The sequence below is a fragment of the Microplitis mediator genome, chromosome 3, assembly GCF_029852145.1.
Source record: "Microplitis mediator isolate UGA2020A chromosome 3, iyMicMedi2.1, whole genome shotgun sequence".
Classification (NCBI taxonomy): Eukaryota; Metazoa; Arthropoda; class Insecta; order Hymenoptera; family Braconidae; genus Microplitis; species Microplitis mediator.
In genome coordinates, this window is record NC_079971.1 from 21164622 (window position 1) to 21185387 (window position 20766).

General features: G+C 28.8%; 2 protein-coding genes across 2 annotated transcripts; one reads left to right on the forward strand and one right to left on the reverse strand.

The window, feature by feature from the left end:
* Positions 1-6342: 6342 nt before the first annotated feature.
* On the forward strand, positions 6343-11590 carry LOC130665162 (translational activator of cytochrome c oxidase 1). The gene is made up of 4 exons (XM_057465452.1): positions 6343-6492; positions 6561-6827; positions 8461-8870; positions 11260-11590. The coding sequence occupies exons 2-4, from the start codon at positions 6650-6652 to the stop codon at positions 11509-11511; spliced, it is 840 nt and encodes a 279-aa protein (XP_057321435.1). The 5' UTR covers positions 6343-6492; positions 6561-6649; the 3' UTR covers positions 11512-11590.
* Positions 11591-11621: 31 nt separating this feature from the next.
* Positions 11622-20172, reverse strand: LOC130665161 (G patch domain-containing protein 4). Its single transcript, XM_057465451.1, has 4 exons — positions 19917-20172; positions 18734-18856; positions 18436-18613; positions 11622-15433 (listed from the first exon to the last, which is right to left on the reverse strand). Exons 1-4 carry the CDS (start codon positions 19987-19989, stop codon positions 13804-13806), a joined length of 2004 nt encoding a protein of 667 aa, XP_057321434.1. The 5' UTR covers positions 19990-20172; the 3' UTR covers positions 11622-13803.
* Between the last annotated feature and the right edge of the window lie 594 nt (positions 20173-20766).

A 20766-nucleotide genomic window follows, 5' to 3' on the forward strand; every position in this document is an offset into this window, starting at 1 on the left:
TGTAAGAGCACGATAATTTTTTGGATGCTTTACTCCCTGTTTCAAGTTTAGTCGACAGCATTGTGAAAATTGGTAGGTTTCGAGCCAACCTTTTCTCTGTGTGACATCTTATTATGGAAGCGCATTAGCATGTTTTAAATACCAAGAAAATTAAAATAAATTAATAAATCTAGATTATTATTATTATTATTATTATTATTATTATTATTATTATTATTATTATTATTATTATTATTTATATTTATAAAAAGTCCTGTATTTGTCCTTAAAAACAATTGAACACAGACCAATAATTATAATAAAAAAGTCTGTTTTTAGTCTAAACGCGATTTAAAACAGACTAAATATCATACGAAAATAAGTCTGATATTAGCCTGGATAAGGAATAGTACGGGCAAAAACAGATTAAATTCTTATATAAAATAAATACGATTCATAAACTTTAATTGAAGGAAAAATATTTGAATTTATCATTTATTTTAAAACAGATCTAATTTTTTGACCCGGGACGTTTATTAAAATTCATATTTTTTTTCTTAATTTTGAATACCAGCTTGATTATTAAATTACGTATATTAAATTTAAAGCTTTTTTCATTGAAAATACAATTCAAATATCTAGTCGGTCAACTATATTTCGGTCAACTTTGCAATAAATTTCCGATCCAATTTTTTTTTTTTATTAGATTTAGGATCACTTCCTGAGCATACAATCACAAAATGCTGACAGATCCAGGTGGAGCTTTAAGCGCCATTTTGAAAAAACGTTTTTGGCCGATATCTCGGAAACCATGAACTTTAGGACAAAAGTCACAGTGGCCATTATTGTAGAGAATAAAATTTCGCATCTTTTGTTTCCAGTAAACTTTTTTTGCAAAACTTACCGTTTACGATTTATGGCCTACTATCTCGCAAAGAAAACTATGATTATTAGGACAATTTAACAGTTTTTACCTTCAATGCAAGTAAAAATTACCAAACCAAATTCGATCATAAGTTGAAAATTGTTTATATTTTGTAATTTTTTTAGTATTTTTTACTAATTAAGATTTCAACAAAAATTATCGAATTTCTTCAAAGATTTCAATTCATTTTGCAAGATAGTAGACTCGCTTATTAAAAGAATCAAAACGATTAGAAAAAAAAAGTTTTTAATACTTTTTAATGCTTTTGAATACTTTGAATACTTTCGAATCGCCCTTCTAATGGCCAAGTAACATTGCAAATCGTTTCGAATCGTTTCTTTTAATCAGGGCTGTAAAAAATTCGCGAAGTAAACGCGAAATGAATGCAGAGTGAATGATTTTTGATTCGTTTCTCTCTGAGTGAAATTTACTCCGAAGGAAAGTTTATTTTTATATGAAACTCCAGATCAGAAAGGACACGGATTAAACTAAAATCAACATCCCTTCAAAATCACTTCGCTGAAAAAAAAATTTCTATTTACTCTGTATGCGGAGTAATTTTTTCTAAAACTCTGGAACTCTGAATGTCGAAGTGAATTCGGATTTCAATCCCGCACGAAAAAATATTATTCCCGCCAAAAAGTATATACCCGGTTTATATTTTTAGTTTTGTCATATGTATGCTATTTTGCCGACATATATTTTTCCGTACGGGATAAATTCCACATTCACTTCAAATTCACTTCCGATTTTCTACAGTGTAGTTTATAGTTTAATTTTTTTTTTCCATGGCAACGGTTTTAACTTAAAACTTTTAAGTAATGAAGACATTTAAATTAATGAATTTGATTTGATTATTCAAATTTATATACTTGAGCGTGTAAATGGCCTTATTTATTTGTAAAGATAAAAGATAGAGGGGAGTGAAACGACAATTGATTAATCGTGTATAAAATAATAGCTAGGGGATGAATCGATTGATGAGATAATAAAGTGTAATGGGGTAAGATAAAAAATTTTTTAAAATTATAATAATTAAATAATTACTCACATTACTGCTGACAGTAACTCCGATATTTAACTGACTGTAAAAAATTTAAAAAAATATATGTTTTTTTAAATGTTTCCTTAATAAATTCAATCGATAATCGTTCCTACTGTATCTCTCATCACTGAACATGGAAATTCATTTATCAACGTCAAAAAAATTAATTAAAAAAATAAAGTACCGTGAGAAAGCTTTTGTCGAATTATAAATTTAAAAGTTCTCCCAATTGATATGCTATCAAATAAATAAAATATAATTTTACATTCATTAATTAAAATAATTTATCGTTGAATAATTGAGTACTTAACGCATGGAAAAAAAATTAATTAATTTAAGAATGAAAATTAATCAATACTAACAGAATTTTATGGGAACATTGCGTACCAAGGGATGAAACGAGACGATTTTAGACCAGAATGGACTGCCCGAGACGAAACGAGGGCTAAGATAACCCGAAGTCTGAAATCTCGAGCTGGAAGTTTTAATGTCTGGTCAATGGAAACAGGATAATTTCTGAACCGATAGCGCGACAAAATAAGTATATGTTTTCAGTATGGAAATTTGAGTAATTTATCAAAGAAACAATAACTTTTTAGTTATTCAACTAGTTTTTTCATTGGGGCTCGTATCATTTTTGTAATTTTCCGAAACGCAACTATAAGTTAGTTTACAATAAACAACTACGATTCTGACAGGGATGAAATCAACTTAAAAAGTAATGTACCGCACAGAAAAAAAGTTATTAAATTAAAAAGAAAATTTTCAATTCAAAATTTTCTATAGATTTTTTTAGATGGTGACAAATTTTGGTTTTCTATAGATTTTCTTAGACAGTAACAAGTCCTGTTGTTCTATGCTCTCTTATAGATCTAAAACAATGAAAACCACTGAAAAATAGTATTTACACGGAGAAAAATGTTGGCTCGAAATTAACCTATAAGCTTTTTTATATATAAATTTTTATTATGCTGTCGACCAAACTTGAATCAGGAAGGGAAGCATCCAAAAAATTATTGTGCTCATACGAAAAATTATTTTGCTGTATATATCACAACACTTACTACGCACGAGAAACTTATCGATACACTGAGAGAAAAATGCATAGTAGCCTGAACTACGACGTCACAACTATTAAATATTAGTTCTGTAAACTAGTTTTCGTAGTCACTGGTACTACACAGTAGTGCTCAAAACTAATACAAAATAGTAACATCAACTATTCTTTACGAACCATTTTTACCTGGTTATAACAATTATGAAAAAATAGTCTTCGCTACTTAACATGTAATAGTAATAATAACTACGTTTCATAGTCGCGTCAACAAATTAAAATAGTATTAGTAACTATTTCGGCTTAGTTAATGTTGAGTAGTTGATATAACTTCGAAAAAAAAGTTATTGCTACTGAAGCTTGAGTAGTACTGACAATAATATTTTTATTATTCGCTTCACTACATGTTTATAGTATCAGTTACAATTTTGACTTAATAAAATACTTTTTCTTTTTAAATATCGAGAAAAATTATTTAAGGAATTATTAATGTCATTATGTAGTTAAGCATCTACTATATGACCACCAAAACAGGTACTTGTCACTCTGTCAATTAACAGAGGAATATCCATGCCAGAACGGTCTTCAAGCATCGTATATAAAAACTCTGAAATACCTATCTAACCAGGGACAGCACAATGAGTTGGCCAACCATCTAGTGGCGAGCACTGAACTACTTCCACTGCTGCTTAGCACCGGTGACTTTCTCCTCTTCAATATACATCTTCTCCCAACAAATTTTTCTCTTAAGGCTTTTACATTAAAAATCAAAGACAAAAAAAAAAAATTGAAAAAATGTAGATATCACCAATCGTCAGCATTTTTTCGGAAACGAATTTCTATTGTATCCTCCAAAGACCATTATTTTTTTTTTTTTTTTTTTTTTTTGTTAACTAAAATTATAAACAAATGAATTTTTTCAAAGTCCGGATTGGATTGAAAAAATCGACAAAATGTTGATACCACCAATCGACAACATTTTTTCTCAATCGAATTTCAATCGTATCGTCCAGAGACTTTTTTTTTTGTTAACTAATGTTATAAACAAATCAATACGATAAAAATTCGTTTCAGAAACAATGTTGTCGATTGGTGGTATCAACATTTTGTCGATTTTTTCAATCCAATCCGGACTTTGAAAAAATTCATTTGTTTATAACTGTAGTTAACAAAAAAAAAAAAAAAAAAAAAAAAAATAATGGTTTTTGGAGGATACAATAGAAATTCGTTTCCGAAAAAATGCTGACGATTGGTGATATCTACATTTTTTCAATTTTTTTTTTTGTCTTTGATTTTTAATGTAAAAGCCTTAAGAGAAAAATTTGTTGGGAGAAGATGTATATTGAAGAGGAGAAAGTCACCGGTGCTAAGCAGCAGTGGAAGTAGTTCAGTGCTCGCCACTAGATGGTTGGCCAACTTATTGTGCTGTCCCTGGTTGGATAGGTATTTCAGAGTTTTTATATACGATGCTTGAAGACCATTCTGGCATGGATATACCTCTCCTAATTGACAGAGTGACAAGTACCTGTTTTGGTGGTCATATAGTAGATGCTTAACTACATAATGACATTAATAATTCCTTGAATAATTTTTCTCAAAAAAAAAAAAAAAAGGATAAATAATACTCTCCAGTTAACAAACAAAAAATGGTTTTCGAATTAAAACAAAATTTCGAAAGACAATATATACACAAAATCTGAATGACTATGTTCAATTGGTTGATATTACTTGATATAAATATTCAATTATTACCATATCGCATAGTTACGCTCACTATAAATTTTTAATTTAATAGACTCAGCCCAAAGTAGTTTACTTAACTTAAAATAAAGTGTTAAGTTTAAATGAGTAATATAGTTCAGCTGACCTGTAATTTTTAATTCTAATTACTCATCTCAGAACAGTCATGTTAACTAGTACGGTCGTAGTCTCTTTAACTTCATAATAGTGTAAATGACTACTTTTTTATAGTACTGTTTACTATAACACTTTAGTTACTGGTACTACAGCCAATAGCTGAGACGTTTTTTTACTACGTTTTCCTAGTTCCAAAAACCTGTTTTTTCTCTCAGTGTAAGCTTTAATTTTAATAACAATTGGGTTTCATACATTATAATAATTGTGATGCGGCATGATAATTTTTTATAAGAACATAATAAATTTTTGGATGCTTCACTTCCTGTTTTAAGTTGGGTCGACAGCATAATAAAAAAATTGGTAGGTTTTGAGCCAACATTTTTCTCCGTGTATATTAGAGTGTTTCCAATGTTATTTAATGGAAAATAGAAAATCGCGAATCGCCATCTTTAAATATTAATATTAAGGTCTCATATTTTAACAGGATCTTTGTCTAGAGATACTCTGTCGATTATTCAATGTTCCTTGAGAAAAAAAAAAGTTGATTTTTTGAAACACTAGTATATATACACTATTCCACAGCTATAAGTATATCGCTTGATATACTTACAACTGTGAAACACTGAATAGTCACTGTTTCAGATTTAGAGAGTGGATTTTCTATGAATTTTCTTAGACGGTCCTGATTTTCTATAAAAATCCTTTCAAATTCTCTAGATATTCTTGAATTCAACATTTTCTTTTTGATTTAAGATTTACGGTTAGTAAATAAAAAAGTCAATCCATTTCATCGGGAATCTGTTTAATGGGATTCTAAATATTCGTGATCTGAATTATTGGGATCTGTATAATAAACATCAATCCCAATTTTATGACAAGTAAGGTAAGTGACCCAGTACCCGATCGGGGAACTAGTACCCGATCACTCATGTATTCGTATATCTATATTTACTAAATTTTACTAGATACAGACATATAAATACATCAAGTGATCGAGTACTAGTTCCCTGATCGGGTACTAGATCTTTTATCTTACATTGAAATCACATTAATGACAAATGTTTAATAAAATTACGGTACCTCCTGATAGCCAGAGTTTCTGATCAGAAAGTTGTTGTACCTGAGTTGCGACCAACTTGACGACAACTTTCAGCTTGTGTAACTGTTGACTACAAGTTGCTCAGAAACTTGACAACAATCTACTGCCGCAACCTGCCACCAAATTTCTGAGCAACTTGTAGACAAGTTGTCGGCAACAGTTACACGAGCTGAAAGTTGTCGACAAGTTTCTTGGAAAGTTGCCGTCAACTTATGAAAATGCTAACTTGTGCGGCCAACTTAGCTATCAGGCTGTTGTCAATTTTTTTTTTATACTCAATAACCAACGGATGTCAATTTCAAAATAAAAATTATGAACACAGAATTCAACACTAGAGATTTTAGTTTACTGGCAGTCGGTAATTTGGCTTCGTTATTAATTTTGTTATTTAATTACCATCTGAGTAATCACATGGACTCTTAAATTAATTTTAAGATTTAACCACAAAATAAAAATAATTTTTGTTTACTCCATAAAATTGATGAATGAAAAAATCATTTATCACAAATTTCTGATTCACATAAAGGAGGAAGGTGAATATTTTTCAAAATAATTTAATTACAATTAACAAAAAAAAAATATCTAATAAAAATTTTCATAGGTTAAGGCCAGAGTTTTTACAAAAAGTTTTGACTCGATAATTATTTATAAAAAAACATAAATCCCGAGTAATAGTTTAGAAAAAATATAATGTACAACTTCACAAGAGCGTGTGTTCAAAGAACCTTCAGAGAATTTATACGTCAAGACAAGCGTTTGAAAGGACATAGTAAATGGGCGAATATTCAGCACACAAAAGCTGAAAAAGATGCTGAAAAATCAGCACAGTCTTTAGCTTTTGCAAGACGTATCAAAGTAGCTGTGGCTGGTAATTATTATCATTTTATTTAAATACAGGAATTGCAGATATTTTTGGGGCTCGAAATGCTCAAATTTCTTAGGAGGGATATTTTAAAAAGTTGATTGGTATGGACCAAGATGAGCAATTAGATGTCAGTTGACAGATGTCATTTTGAAAAATTGACGATACTGAAGTTAGCCGACGTTTAATAATTTTTGGATTTTTTAGAAATGATAAATTTCAAGAAAAAAAGTATTTTAAAAAATTGCACCTGTAGTTCTTTCAATTTTCTATTTGTGCACATTTTTAGTTTTCTTTTTTTTTTTAATTTAATCGTTGAAAAAAAAGTTCGAAAATCGTTAATTGTCTGCTAACTTCAGGGTCACTAATTTTTGGATTTTTTAAAAACGATAAATTAAAAAAAAAGATATTTTAAAAAATTGCACCTGTAATTTTTTTTAATTTTCTACATGTGCATATTTTTAGTTTTTTTTTTTTTTATTAAATCGTTAAAAAAAAAATTCGAAAATTGTTAATTGTCTGCTAACTTCAAGGTCATTAATTTTTGGTTTTTTTTCAATACCATTAATTATATGGGCCAGTTTTTCAAACCGGGTTTAAATTAATATTGCTAGTATATTTATAATTATATATTATTAAAATTATTTATCTTATTTATTTATAATTTTAAAGTTGTCTGATGTCTGCTACATTCACACTCGTTTTACACTAATATTATTTAATAATTGTTAATATTTTAACTATGAATAAATGCAAAAAATAACTCATTTTATTTACTGTTCCGGTATTAGGACAACCAAATTCCCGTATTGGGACAAGGTTATTTCAGCGTTCTGGTATTGGGTCTATTCAGTGTCATAGAAAAAAAAATTTTTTTATATTAAATTTAAAAAAAAAGAAATAATTTAATTATTTTTGAATAGGAAAATGTCTATTCTATAAGATGTAATAAATTATTTTGATTTATAATCTATTTTAATATTTTTAAAACGATAAAAATTAGTCGTAAACCCTTCGTCGTTCCGGTATTGGGACATTTACCTTACATTAATTATGATAATATATAAATATACCAGCAATAATAATTTAAACCCGGTTTAAAAAACGCCCAAAAAAAAATATTTAAAAAATTGCACTCAGTTTTTTAAATTTTCTACCCAGAAAAAAATAATTTCTTGGCCCAAGAAATTTTTTGTACTACAAATTGAAAACAAAAATTTTCTTGCTCGAAGAAAATTTATTCTCTCTTCAAGAAATTTTTTATTTTTAATCCATAATACGATAAATTTTTTTAGACAAGTCAAAATTTCTTACACTTAAATCGTTTGTACCAAGAAATTTTTTTTCCATGTACGTCCGTTTGTTTAAAAATTTATTTTTCACTCGACAATTTAACAAAATCCTTGAATTCTTATTTGAAATTAATTTTCTAATTCTATTGCACACTTCAAGCGCGAAAGCACTAGGGGTGCTTTACTGACGGTTCTTCCACGTTAACAATTTCTTTTTTCCTGCGAGAAAGAGTTTAACCATTCGTTTATTGGTCGACTTACCCCCATTCCATTATTCAGTAATCAGAATTGAATCCTCATAATATCTATGCCATATTGATTCTAAAACTAAATGTTTTTTTTTCTAGAGAATAATAATGTGACGAAGCCAAGTGAGAACCCAAAGCTTGCAAGTATAATTGACGAAGCTAGAAAGAAAAATATACCACAAGGAACGATAAATGGAATATTAGAAAAACTAGAGAAATCAAAACTCAAAACTCAAACAGAACTGTTAGATTTCCGCGGCCCTGGAGGCGCGACATTTATTGTAAGATTATTATCCGGCAATCTTATTGCCACTAAAAACTCATTGAATACCGTGCTCAGAAAAAACAAGTGCACTTTATCGGATGGGAAAACTAAGGGAACTTTGTTTGATCACTTTGGATGCATTATTACAGAACATAAAAATAATTTAGATGCCGCTACTGAGGACGCTATTGCTGTTGGGGCTGAGGATGTTGAAGAAATTGAAGATAATGGAAAATTCTATCGGGTAATATAATTAATATAAATATTATTTGTTTAAATCTGGTGCCCTCACAGAATATTCGCGCCAAAATTAAAAAATTGTTAAATTTAATTTATGAAAAATATGTAAATATAAATTTTTAATTTTCATCGATTCTGGAGCTACGAGCGAATTTAATGCAAAAAGGATTTTCCAACTTTAAGATTTGAAATTTTATACCTTAATAGCACAGTTTGTTTAGCAAAACTATACTTTAATTTTTCGTCAAATGTCCGTCAACTTCGGGCTTTTCCCTTTTTGACGACAATTTGTATACAATTTGACGTAAATTTACTACCCGAATTAGAATGCAAATTAACTTCAAAAGTTGTATACAAATTGTTGTCAAAAACGGAAAGCCTGAAGTTGACGGACATTTGACGAAAAATTCAAGGAAACTTTTATTAGGGTTTTTTCTAGTAAAAAAAATTACCTTTAAATTGAGGAAAAATTAACCGAAAATTTTTCTTTCCAACTTTTGCTGTCAAATTGTCAGCGAATTCGGACAGCAAATTTCGGTAATTTCAATTGTCAAATTCCTGTCAATTTCTAGCTAAAGTGGCTATTAAAGTATATATATAAGTAACCCCGATTAGAAACTCCGATTGAAACCGCTGAATTCCGATTGAAATCTGATAGACTTTCAATCAGAATTTATTGGTTTCAATCGGAGTTTTTAATCAGGGAAGTACTTTATCGATGTATTCTCAAAATTTGAAACTGACCCACTGTATAGTTTCTTAGAAAAAAAGTTTCAAAAATGAAATTTTCAAAGTTCTTATACACAGACTCTTATGGCTGACAAGATTCGTCATGATTTACTATATTTTTTCATTATAAAATATTTTTTCAGTTCGTGCACGTTCTCTTAGACAAACTGATGTATTAAGTTTACCGTATGCTCGGACTGTAACATTTGATAACTCGTTTATTGTTACGGCAGTTAGAGTGTGGAATCAATTGCCGGAGGAGATTGTTACAATTATTGATTACAATGAATTTAGATCAAAATGTTATATCGCGTGCCAAATGCCAAAAGGGCGTATAAAAGTTATACGCCCTTTTGGCTTTGAAGAACCAAAAGGGCGTATAATTTTTTTTTTTGGTGCCAATCGTTTTGGAAACATGTTCTAAGCCTCAAAATAAAAAAAAAAATTCCAAAGCCAAAAGGGCGTATATCTTCAGATACGCCCTTTTGGCGTTAGAACGTCAAAAATTTTTTTTCTGCAGATCTTTACGTTTCGAGCGATTCTAAAAAGAATGGCAAAAAAAAAATTTTTTATACGCCCTTTTGGCATGGAACCCTATCTAACTGCTGTAATACGCCCTTTTGGCATTTGGCACGCGATATATTTTTTATAGATAAAGATAATCAATGATTGTAATTCCTGTACATTCAAAATTTTATATGAACTACCGTAATTTGTACACAGCAAATTATAATTGATCAACTTGCTTCGAGACAACGTAACTTATTATTGCCGTTGTTGTTATTTTTACAATTATTTGTTATTGGCAATATTATTATTATTATTATTATTATTATTATTATTATTATTATTATTATTATTATTATTATTATTATTATTATTATTATTATTATTATTATTATGAAATTCATTTTTGCTCCTCTCTATATATATTTATCATTTTGTATTTATTGTAAGGCCCTTAGGGAGCTAAGGCTTCAGGGCCTAAGAAAAAAATTTTTAATAATAATAATAATAATAATAATAATAATAATAATAATAATAAATCTCCCAAGTTTAAGGAATGAAAAACGACATATTATAAACTTAAATATTTGTAGAATACGATAACATTTTTACAGTCTAGTGTTACCGTTGTAGTTATTAAAATAATTAAAGTTAAACTTTATTTTTTAATCTCATTCATGGACAGAGATACATATTATTGAGGGTTGGGCAACGTTGCGGAAACCGCTGAGAAAAAAAACAAAGATTAAAGTACATTAAAAAGAGAGACGAGATTAGAAATAAATTTTTCCCGCTTTAATTTAAATATCGATGTTTTAGAAGTGAGAACGAGCTATTAATTTATAAATTCGTGACGTTATAAATAAAAATGATAAATTTCTACAACTATTACGAAAATTTAGTAAACAAAAAGATTTAAACACTACTCTGACTCACTAGTTTCACTCGAACCTCCTTAAATTCACCAATTTTTCCATTTTTAGGGTCTTTAGGAACCCGGTCACTAAATGGGACTCGGTCAATATTTGGTACTGTTACCCTAAATTGAATCTCATCATCAGTACCTTGATTCCTATTGCAACATACACTAATTTGATATACTATTCTACAAATATATTTAGTTAGTATTCATAAATTTTGAATTTTAAATGTTACAGTTCACATGCGATCCACTACGAGTACCAAAAGTTAAAAATCAATTAGAATCATTGAATTACTCGGTACTGACAGCTGACGAAGAGTTCATACCAAAAGCGACAATTCAATTGTCTGATGATGATTTGAAACGAGTTGACACTCTCTTTGTAAAACTCAAAGTTCTCGAAGAAGTTGTTTCGATTAACCACAATATTGACCTTCCTGATGACGACGGAGAAGAAGAAGTAGTCAAAAAAAAGAAAAGTCGATAATTCAAATTAAATATTAATTAAATAATTATAATATGTAATTGTTATTTTTAAAATTTATTAATAAATATTCATTATTATATTTATTGATTTTTTTTTTACTTTCAAAATCACACAATTTTTATTTACATTTTTTTCTATATATATATTATATATATCAACTTATCACTACAGGTGCGGTAAGAGCGTAACCTAGTAAAAGATATTGAAAAATGATTGAAAAATTTTTTTTATTTTTAAAATCGAAATTTAAAAATCAAGTTTTTTTTACGCTCTTAGTTCCAGGGAGACATACCGGAAACTAGAAAAAATTTTTTTTATTTTGATACTATGATATTAAAAATATATCAATTAAATAAAAAAAATTTAAGTCCCTTCATGACAAGGGACTTCAAAAATAGAGACAATTTTGAATTTCAAGTTGAACATTTTTGGAACTTTGAAAAAATTATAAAGTGAACAATTTTCAACTGGTGTAGGATTTTCCTGTGGTTTCTTTTTTTTTTATTTTGAGCAAAAATAATTTGATTTGACAGTTTTTTGGGTTTGAAGAACAAAATAAAAAAAGGAGTTAATGTAGCAGACATCAGACAAATTTTAAATTACAAGTAAGGTAAAAGCCCCTGTACCCACTCAGTACCATTGGGTGCTCACTTTAACTGTTTAAGGCGTTTTTTTATAATTTTTATAAAAAAAAATTACAACTAAAAATATTATTATTGATAAATAATTATTTGTGAATCTAAATATATTAAAATATGATGTATCAAATTATTTTATAAGAGATTAGAAATTTAAATTGAATAACTGTTTTCAAAATCGCGCTTTGCCAGGCATTTTTTACTTCAACTTGATATCTGCTTTATTCACTCTCGTAGTTAATTAAGCATCAAGAGAAATTTTCGGCTCTTACCAGAATTATTCAGGTATGAGGCAAAAAAAAAATGATTTGAAAATATTTATGAAATTTTTCAACTTTTATCAGAACTTTTGAAGGTCAGTTTTTTTCTCACTTTTTGAATTGTCGAAAAATGAGTGATTAGAAATAATTATTAACTCACAAAATTGTCAATTCAAATCATTTCTGCTTAAAAAATTTCCAAAAAAAAAACCCACAAAAAATTGTTCCCACTTCTAATTATTCTAATTCCAAAAATGTTCAACTTAAAGTTCAGAACTGCCGCAATTTCGGAATTTCTGTCCAAAAAATTTTTGAAACGAATTTTTTTTACACGAAGAGCGCGAAAAAAATTCAAAATTTTTATTTGTCAATTTGAATTGTAAATAAAAAGTACAATCAGCAAAACAAAAAAATTACCGCCCTTACGACACCCGTAATTTCAAATCCACTGAATTTCCTAAATATTAAAAAATCCAGATCACTAAAAATTATCTCCCCTTACAATCCTCTAACTTTTTTAAAAATGAACCAGCATAATTTACACCACCTCATAAAAATTCATTTCTCTTCACTCTAATTTATATTAATAAATTTTCCATCCAACATTAAATACAAATTCCCCATAATAATTTCTTCTAAGCCCCCGATAAATTATGACACTGGTTAGCCGACGTTAAATAATATTTGAATTTTTTTTCAAAACCATAAATTGTAGAAAAAAAATATTTAAAAAAATTGCACTTATAGTTTTTAAAATTTTCTACAAGTGCATATTTTTTTTTTTTTTTTTTTTTTAGTTGATTGGTTGAAAAAAAATCCGGAAATTGTTAATTGTCTGTTAACTTCAGTATCATCGATAAATTTTCATCATTAGGGACAAGATTTTAGCCTTAACTTCGAAATGAATGGTTCAAATGTTTAATATTACGGCGAAAATATTGGTCTTATAAAAAAACTTTTCAAACAAAAGTTGTAGGAAATTTTATTTTCTAGAGAAAATGTCTCTTATGTTTTTTTTTATACGATCAATATTTTCACCGTAATTCCAAAATTGAGATTCATAATGAATTATTCAAATTTTTGTTAATTATGAAAATCTTAATTTTGAAATTACGGTGAAAATATTGGTCATATAAAAAAAACATAAGAGACATTTTCGCTAGAAAATATAATTTCCTACAACTTTTACTTGAAAAATTTTTTTATACGGCCAATATTTCCACTGTAATTCCAAAATTTGACACCATAAATTAATAATTTTCATTTTTAAATAAAAGCAAAAATCCTGGTCCTATTCATCATCAATCCTCTGATTTAATTCACTCCACTACACTTCACAAAACAAAAAATCCTAGGCTTAAAAAATATTCCACCAAAAAACTTCAACCTCAAAATCATTCTACTCCATATCCTTTAATTTTGTTGATATTCGAGCCAACAAAATCAGCAGACGTTTTATTAAACAACGACTTTAAAATTTTCTTGGCCTTCTTAACCTTCGGGCTTTTACCCGAGCCATCAAACTCATCCGCTACCTCAACCTCAACTTTATTATCTGCAACTTCTACATCTATCCCCTCAACTTCCTCTAAACTCTCCCTCTCTTTTTTATTTTTCTTACTTTTCTTCTTCTTAACTCCCGTAATTTCCGAGGACTTGCTATCATTTAAATTTTCTTTATTACCACACTCGTCAATATCCATCCTATCCTTATCCTCATCCTTATCCTTATCTTTACCCTTGTCTCCATTTCCACAAAATTCATCTCTCCCTTCTCTATCTCTATTTTTACTTTTACTTTTTTTCTTCTTCTTCGGAGTTTCCAGACTCATGTCCCCCAAATTATCACTAGTATCCTGGAGCTCATCCTCATCTCTACCATAGACATCAACATCAACCTCAACCTCAGTACCAACGTCAACTTTTTCCTCAACCTCCTCAATTGTTTCCAAGTTCGATCTCCTCTCCCGTTTTCTCTTACCGCGACTTTTACGCTCGTTAACTTCATTATCGCAAACTTCCTCATTTATTATCTCAACATCTAACGCCTCGTTAACAAAACTACTGACCTCCCCATTCACCAGAATGCTCTTAACTTTTTTTTTCCTCCTACACTTGTCGTCAACTATTTCAAATTTATCCAACTTGACGCAGCTTTTTTTCTTTTTACTCTTATCGGTATTGTACTCAACCGTGTCGTTAAAAGTCACGCGTTTTTTACCACTGGACTCGTCAGTTAAATCTAAAGCGTCATTTTCCAGACCTAAAGCTCGCGATACTTCAAAGGCCTCTGAATAATCACCAGAATCTTTGGCTTCTAAATTCAGAGCATCGTTGACAAATCCTACAATTTCTTTATCTTTTTCCTGTTCTCTGTCTTTCTTTTTTTTTTTTTTCTTTGGTGTCTTTTCCTGTTCCTGTCCCTGTCCCTGTACTTGAACCTCATTCAGTTCATCATTAAAATTCTGAACCTGAGGAATACATTCGAGAGCAACTGGACGCAGAACTTCCATTTTATTTACCGGAGCAACTGGGTCAGGAGAAATTAAATCCAACCCTGGATTTTCAAACGCAAAGTCTTTAACTTTACGTTTTTTAGGAGTATGCTCATCAATTGTATCAGCAATTGGTGTCTCTGAATTATTTTCAACGTAAAATTGGCTCTTACGTTTCCGTGGCGTGTCTGGTAAATCAGTTGCCGAAGAATTTGAAGATAAACCAAAACCAAAACCTACGTACCTTTCACTCTCACTCTCAGACTCGTCTTTTGATTCATTCACTACTGGAATCGTCGACTTCTTAGCCAGTATAAGAGGCAATTTGTTTTTGAAATAATCACTCATTGAGCCGCCTTTTATTGTCAGAACACCCGCGGTGGTATCCGATGCACCGACGGGCTCTGATTCGGTGACTGGAGGCTCAACTTTTAATGGCAATTCGTTCAAATCTTTTTTTCCAAATATGTTCGCTAGATCTTTTGAACTGTAGCGGTTTACATCTTTGCCTCGGGTGAATTTTTTGTAACTGTAATTAATAATAATGATAATTAATATTTAATTAGAAGAATTATTAATAAATTAGGATTAAAGGGTGGCCACAAATGAATAATTTCAAAATTCCGATATTTCCCGGTTTTCCAGTTAAGTTTTTTACATTTTTCCCTGATTTAGAAATTTTATTCGTATCATTTAGATATTCAAAGTGTTTATTATATTTTCATTTTTAATAATTAAATTTGATAATTAAATCATGCGAGAAAACAGAAAGAATGGCAATAAAATAAATTAATATTGCCTAGTTTTGATTATTCGATGTTAAAAATTTATGTTAAAATATTTAAAAAGGAATTTTCTAAGGTAAAAGCCCCTATACCCGCTCACTTTACAATGGAGTGAGATTAAATCACTCAATATAAATTAATAAATAAAATGAAAAACCATGATTATTTTTTTATAGTTATTTTTTGGAGTTTCGAGTATTAGAATAAAATTTAAGTTTGAAGAATAATGTTGATAATTAATTATTATTAATTTTTTAAATAAGGTCTTTGAGTGTACCCATAGTCGCTCACTAAAAGTTGTCATGTACCATTACTCGATCAACACATGGCCCTATAGTCGCTCAAAGACAACATCAATTAAACTATGATAAGTTTATTGATTTGGACAAATAATTTATAAATTATTCTACTTTATTCTTTCATAATATAAAATTTCATGAATTTTAAAAATGTATTTAATAAGATATAGTTATAACAATTCTTAAAAAATTTGACGTAACCGAAATTTAATCTAACGAATGAACGTTAAAGTAAAAAATTCCCGGCTGAGCGCGATTTTGAAAAAAGTCATTTAATTTAAATTTATAATCTATTATAAAATAATTTGATACATCATATTTTAATATATTTAGATTCACAAATAATTATTTATCAATAATAATATTTTTAGTTGTAATTTTTTTTTTCAAAAATTATTAAAAAAACGGCTTAAACAGTTAAAGTGAGCGACTAATGGTACTGAGCGGGTATAGGGGCATTTATCTTAATTTAATTAAATTCAAAATACACTGGTTACAAAAATTAAGGGATATTAAAAAATTTTAAATTTTTTAGTAATTTTCAACAGTTTGTAACTCGAAGGAAAATGGTCGTACAATAAAAACAAAAAGTCAAACTGTAGCTTCAAGTGTCTAGTTTTCTGATCTAGGTCTTTCAATTTTTTTATGATGCACGGTTCTGGAGCAATCAAAAATCAATCATAATTATCGAAGAAAATTTATTGAAGCTCGAAGACCGTTTTTAAGACGAGCAAAAATTTGGTAAATTTCTTTTTCGATAGTTTTCTCAGAATTACTCCGGAACCGCACACAGTAAAAAAATTTAAAGACCAGATCAGAAAGCTAGACACTTGAAGCTACAATTTGCTTTTTTTGTTTTTGTAGCATGACCATTTTCCTTCGAGTTATAATCTATTGAAAATCACTTTAAAATTTGAAATTTTTTTAGTATCCCTTAATTTTTATAACTAGTGTATAATTGAAAATTATTTAAATTTTGAACTGTTACAATTTGATTCCCGGATACTTTTCGAAATTCCCTGACATTTCCATGATATTTCCCGGTTGCATTCAATTCTCTGACAATTCCCGGTTCGTGGCCACCCTGGATCAGTATTCAAAAATTATTTTATATTCAAGTCAACTGCGAATAATAATTGTTGACATTTTTTAAATTAATACCGCAATTTCTAAATTATATGAAATTTTTATTGACACTGATTGTAATTCGAGAGCCTATTGGCCAATTGACTGCTGGGTTATTTGTAAAGAAATGTTCAGTTTTTATTTATGCCCGGGTAAAATAAAAAGTTGGAGAAAAGTTTTGACCGGTCGATAGAAGAGTTTGAACTTACAAATTATTGGTATCAAATAATTCGTAAGTTTTTGAATTGTATCAAAATTTTCAAAATAAAACCAAACATTGAAATACTTTTTACAATAATTCTAATTTTTATCAGGGATAAATTGAGCTCAGATAAGAATGTACGAAATAATTACTTTTGGTTGCTTTAAAAACTGAACTCTCAATTAAATGAAAATTGATTAATTGAAAGCTGATTAGAATTTTCTCGATTCGAATTGAGAAATTTGAAACAAATGAGAAATTTTGTCAAAACTTTCATACTGATGAGAACTATCAAAAAATTTCAAAAATCCCAAATTCTAACCACCTGCTACTTGAATAAAAGTTTTTTCTATTCGAAAAAAGTTGAGAAAATCCAAAAACTTTCAACTTTTAAACTGATTAGTGATGGCGCGAAAATTCTAAAAAGTTCAAATTTTGACGATTTCTTCCGTTTGGGTCTAATTTTTAAAATAAAAAATTTATGACTCTTTTATTGACGAGTATGAAATTAATAAATTTTCTGAAAACGTCAGTAAAATTTATTTATATTGCAATTGAATCCTATTCCATAATTTATTTACTTCTGAATTATGTTTAGTAGCGATGCTTTGTAAAAATTTTGAAATTCTACTTTTTTCACGGGCACGTCATCTCAACCCTCGCAGATTTGAATCACGGTGGAAACACCGTGGAAGTGTAAACACCGTGGATCCACTGTGGTAACACGGTGGGTTTGTTCCATTTCACCACCGGGTATACACAGTGTTTCCACTGTGATTACGCAGTGTATCCACCGTGATTCCACGGTGGCTTGACCACTGTGTATACACGGAGTTTTCACTGTGATTACGCGGTGTATCCACCGTGATTCCACGGTGGCTTTGTGCTATTTCACCACCGTGGTTTCACGCTGTATCCACCGCGTAATCACAGTGAAAACTCCGTGTATACACGGTGGTAAAGCCACCGTGGAATCATGGTGGATACACCGAGTAATCACAGTGGTAAAATGGAACAAACCCACCGTGTTTCCACCGTGATGCAAATCTGCGAGGGAAGTTTTAAAAATATTCTAATTTTCCGAAAATATGATTTAATTTATTTAATAAAAATTACTAACTGTACTCGAGCGCGACTTTGTTTAGATTTTAATTCCAATGATTTCCCACTGAGATTTAAATCATTTAAATTTTCAGCTGAAGGAGATTCTCCAGCTCGAAGTTGCTGAAGAAGTTCACTGAAACTCTGCTGTGTTTCTGTCCACAATTTTTCTTGTTTGTCTTTAGAAAAACCAATACCTAAAAATAAAATTAATTATTTTTAATTAATATTTTATATTCACGCTATTGCTTATCTGCGGCCAAATATTTTATAGAAAATTATTTTAAATAAATAAATAAATAAATTTTATTAACTACCGGCTTGATCATCTTTATATTTAACTCTTATATGATCAGTAACTCCTTGTTCATTGGCACCAAGACCTTTTCCTTGAGTCCAGCCCATTTTCTCCAACATTTTCTGACCAAATTTCGACGAATCTAAAAGAAATAAAAATTTCAATTAAACAGAATTAATTATAGATAATTAATGATCCTGAAGTTATCAGACAATTAACAATTTTTAAATTTTTAATCAACAGTACAATTTAAAAAAAAAAATATATGCACATGTAGAAAATTAAAAGAACCATAAGTGCAATTTTTTTAATATTTTTTTTTTTGTAAATTTATCATTTTTAAAAAAATTTAAATATTATTAGACGTCGGTTAATTCGTGATACTGAAGTTAGTCGACGTCTAATAATTTTTGGATTTTTTTTTCTACAAGTAAATTTAAAAAAAATCTAAACCAAAAATATGCACATGTACAAAATTAAAAAAACTATGAGTACAATTTTTTGAAATATTTTTATTTTGAAAATTTATCAATTTTAAAAAAATTTTAATATTATTAGACGATGATACTGAAGTTAGCCGACGTCTACTAATTTTCGAACTTCTGTTTAAATAATAAATTATAAAAAAATAATCATTTGAAAAAATTGCACCTGTAGTTTTTTAAATTTTCTACATGTGCATATTTTTAGTTTTTAGTTTTTTTGATTTATTTGTTGAAAAAAAAATCCGAAAACTACTAATTGACTGCTAACTTCAGGATCATTATTAGACGTCGGTTAATTTATGATACTGAAGTTAATTAACGTCTAATAATCTTTGGATCTTTTTTTCTACAAGTAAATTTAAAAAAAAAATCTAAATCAAAAATGTGCACATGTAGAAAATTTAAAAAACTATAATTTTTTTTTTTAAATTTATCATTTTTAAAAAAATTAAAAAACTATTGGACGTCTGTTAACTTCAGTGTCATTATAAATCAATTAATATTCTTTACATTAATTAATTAAAAACTAATCAATTCCATAATTCAATTCGTAAGAAAAAAAAATTCTGTCACTTTAATTAATTAAATTTATGCATAATTACATTTAAAAAAAAATACGAAATAATCATAATCGCATATAAATTTACTCAATAAAAAAAAAGTTCGTTAAAGCAGATGTTGATTTATGTATAATAATTATAGGAAATTTAAACTAACCGTCGCTCCATTGTTTGCCCCGTGGATTCAACGTCCATCTTTGTTTTCTTTTAGGTTCTGCTAGCATGGCCATTTTAAAATACTATTTATTTGTTATTACGAATTGTTTTATTATTAAAACATTAACTGATATTACTTTTTATTTAATATACATAACAGTACATTTATAAATGTTAATTGTTAATAGTAAAATTGATTTAATTTAAAACATGTGTGAACATGTGCAACACGTTTTCACCGCGAAAACTTAATGACGACTGAGTGAGACAGTAGGAGATAAAAGAGCGCGCCACGGGCTACTGCCCTGGTGGCGCGCAAAAGGAATTATTTGAATAGCGACTTTTGGCGCGAAATTTGAAAATAGTTTAAACTAAACTGAAAAAGAATAATACAAATGGATAATTCTCGACAATATGATTATGTAAATTAATTATTAGTAATTTGCATGCCTCAAGTAACTGTTCGAGTAATACTACTTTAATTAATCTTAATTAATATTAGACTTAAATTTATTTAACATATTTTAATCATCTCTGGTAATTTTTTTTTTTTTATTTTAAAAATCTCAAAAACGATGAAAGATACAAAAAAAAAATCTGAAAACCGCCTGACCCTGCAGGCCAGCCCCAAAACTTCCCGCTGTTTCCGAGCTCAGGGAGCTCGTAAATATTATTGCTTGTAAATTTTTGAGCTTTTCGAGCTCAAAAATTTGTTAGGCCGGTAAAACATAACTTCAATGAAAAATTATAATCTTTGTCTGACGATATCTTTGGATGATACTGAAGTTAGCCGACATCTAATAATTTTTGAATTTTCTTTTAGACGGTAAATTATAAAAAAAAAAAAAATT